The sequence below is a fragment of the Gavialis gangeticus genome, unplaced genomic scaffold, assembly GCF_001723915.1.
Source record: "Gavialis gangeticus isolate Ggan-Ray unplaced genomic scaffold, GavGan_comp1, whole genome shotgun sequence".
NCBI lineage: Eukaryota > Metazoa > Chordata > Crocodylia > Gavialidae > Gavialis > Gavialis gangeticus.
The window spans coordinates 8,516,431-8,519,349 of NW_017729003.1; the positions used below are offsets into that span (position 1 = coordinate 8,516,431).

The following is a 2,919-nucleotide window of genomic DNA, read 5'->3' on the forward strand; positions in this document are numbered from 1 at the left end:
TCGGGGGGCTGACGGGAGGAGGGGCTGGCTGCAGCAGGGGTCAGGGGCCTGGGGGGCAGGGCTGGCTGCAGTAGGGGGAGGGGGGTCTCGTGGGGGCTTGGAGAGTGGGCAGAGCTATTGGGGGTCCCCCCCATGGTCCCCTCCCCCCTCCTCCAGCCCTCCCTAACCCTTTACTCACTGGAACCAGTGCCCTGGTGCTGAAACATGCGGCCTGGCTGGCCATGTGTTTCAGCTCCAGGGCGAAGGCCAACCATAGAGACGCTCTGGCAGCCAGAGCGTCTCCATGGAGGACCCAGCCTCCAGTTGCGTCGGCACGGTCAGGGACTGTGCCCTGCCCCGCTTTTTTAAACATCAATTTTATCCAGGGGTCTAATTTTCTCCACCCGCTGCAAACTTGCAGCGTGGGGAACGTTTTTTGTTCCCGCATGTGCCTGTTGCCCTGCCTCAAGGGTTTGAGGCAAGGCAAGAGGCACATGTGTGCTTGTGTGGACACGCCCTTTTGAAGATCACTCACTGCCCTAATAATACAAATTTAGACGTAGTTATTTTCCTTCTGCCCCTTTTCTCTTCTCCTTGCTCCACATTTCCCCCAGGCTACGTTTTGTATTATCAAAGCCTACATATTAATACATTTCATTCCAGTTTAGAAATGCTAATGCAGGATGCAAAACAATGGAAACTGAAGCTATAAATGTTTCATTTGATTAATTTGTTTTTCTTTCTCTGCCCTCCTCCCTGCCTCCCTTGCAAACTGTAACTGGTGCACATGGTTTTTTTAACTAGTTTGTTCATGTTACAGATTTCAAGACAAGAGTGTTTAATCTTTAGGATGACAAACTTATGTCTGGATGACAAAGATGTTTCTTTCTGTTCTCTTAGATGATAGTTGGTTGGAGATTTCTGAAGATGCTTTGGATCAGATCCTGAATGAGGCCTCAGCTAAATGTGAATCCATTCCTCCTTCGCATGAGGAAGAGCAGAATTATGATTTGGGAGCAGTTGCTGAAAGCATGAAGGCTTTTGTATCCAAAGTCTCAGCACATGATGGAGCAGAGATTCCATGGTATCTGTTTAAAAAGTGATGCAGCATCTGTGATGCATTACTATTATTGCAGTTCTCTTGTGATGTTGTTAAGGGATTCTGCTATCAAATTGTAACAAAGCTTGAGTGATATTTTTAGCATTGCTAGAACCCTGAAAAAATTAAGATTCTTAATTCATATAGATCTTTAAAAGAAATGAATTTGTAGAGCTGGTGTTAGTGATGCGTTGTCAGCTCATTATTTTTTGTCTGATTCTTTTTCATCTTACGTTGCCAATTCCTATAGTATCTGGGCAACACTGGAGAGTGTGTGTTTGTGTGTGTATGGTGTTTTAAGTATACAAAATTGTAGACTGAAAATGTTGATTTGGGGTATTTAGGGGTAAAAGTGAAATTTACAGTTAAGTTGGGAGTATCAGACTTGTCAAAATAAGACCATCTATTTGTGTAATGCACCTGTTTCTTTGACTTCATACAGATAAATATTTTAAATCTAGTGCAGAAGAAACAGCAGCAGTGTAAAGGTGTTACACAGTTAAACACAAAGGAAGTGTTGTGTTTTCCAAAGCAGTCACAATTGTGGACACTTTCACAGTAGATGTTTTACTATTCTATATACTTTTTTATATTTGATTACATGACAAGTTATAGGCAGCTGTTCAGTCTTGTTGCCCTAAAGAACTGTTCAGTAGAAACACTAATAGCTGTCTTTTTTATTTAATTGGAAATACAGTAAAATCCCTGTTATCTGGCATGAGTGGGGAATGCTGGGTGCTGGTTATGTAAACATTCTGGTTCCTTATTTTGTCCTGGCTGACAAACGTTCTTGCCTCTATCTGCTGTACAAGAGAATGAACTGCTATCTAAATAAAGATCTTATTTTTAAATTTCAGGTCAACTGATGAAGCCCATGTAACCTTTGATGTTGAGTCTTTTGCAAATGCTTTAGACAGAATTTTAGGTGAGAGATTTTTAAAAGCAGTCTCCTTGTAAATGTACTCATTTTTCTTAGCTTTCCATGGGCATTGCAGTAGCTTGTGTGTTTTGCATTGGATTTATTTATAGGGGCAGATTCAGAAGAGCTGGATTCAGATGATCTGGATGAGGAGGAAGAGTTTAAGTTCTTGGACAGTGATGAAGACCTGAATACTGAAGCCCATGGTGAAGAGCAGAAGGCATTGCCAAATAAAATTATGGGTAGTCTGAGGTCATACATGAATGAAATGGACCGTGAGCTGGCCCACACTAATGTTGGCAAAAGCTTCACCACCCAAAAGAAAATGGTATGTAAGAGATGGGAGATGAGGTTGTTTTGGTAACTTGCCCTATTACCCAAAAACCTTCTTCGGAGAGAAGGCAGGTAGTGAAGTGATGGCCTTAAGCAATATAATCAGTGACAATGTAGTCCCTAAGCACATAGACTCATTCCAAAAAGATCTTGTGTGCAAAAAGTTTGGTGTATGCTGCACCACTGGACTTGCAATGTTTAAAAAAAAATGAAAAAAGCAAAAAGCTAAATTTTAGCCTGTCCAGTGGCTGTAAGTTCATTTCACTTCTGAATTTTAGTATTATTGCAAGCAACTGCATCATGACCCAAGTAAGTTTTTTCTAGGAACCCTAAACAAAACAAACAAACAAAATCGAATAAAGTGTCTCATCATTCTCTTTCCTTTTGAGGCAGTATGGTTAGTTCTTTGGTTCATGATCTCCTGCCACTTGGGAGGGAGGACACACTGGCCTTTAATTTGTCTTTGTGCTTATATTTTTTCTGTTCTGCCTTGATTGCAAAGAGTTGTTCTGGTGACTTCTTTAATAAGTCTGTGCTCTTTCTGCCCTTTTTTTAGTTAGGAGCTTCTGCTCTGGCTGCTCCCCCCCCC

General features: G+C 41.7%; 1 protein-coding gene across 1 annotated transcript in view; it reads left to right on the forward strand.

The window, feature by feature from the left end:
• The window catches only part of ECD (ecdysoneless cell cycle regulator), a 22,146-nt gene that overhangs the window by 18,528 nt on the left and 699 nt on the right, over positions 1–2,919 (forward strand). Inside the window, exons 10-12 of the mRNA XM_019507782.1 lie at positions 880–1,063; positions 1,936–2,003; positions 2,108–2,325. Coding sequence (XP_019363327.1) covers positions 880–1,063; positions 1,936–2,003; positions 2,108–2,325 — 470 coding nt within the window. The remainder of the gene's footprint in view (positions 1–879; positions 1,064–1,935; positions 2,004–2,107; positions 2,326–2,919) is intronic.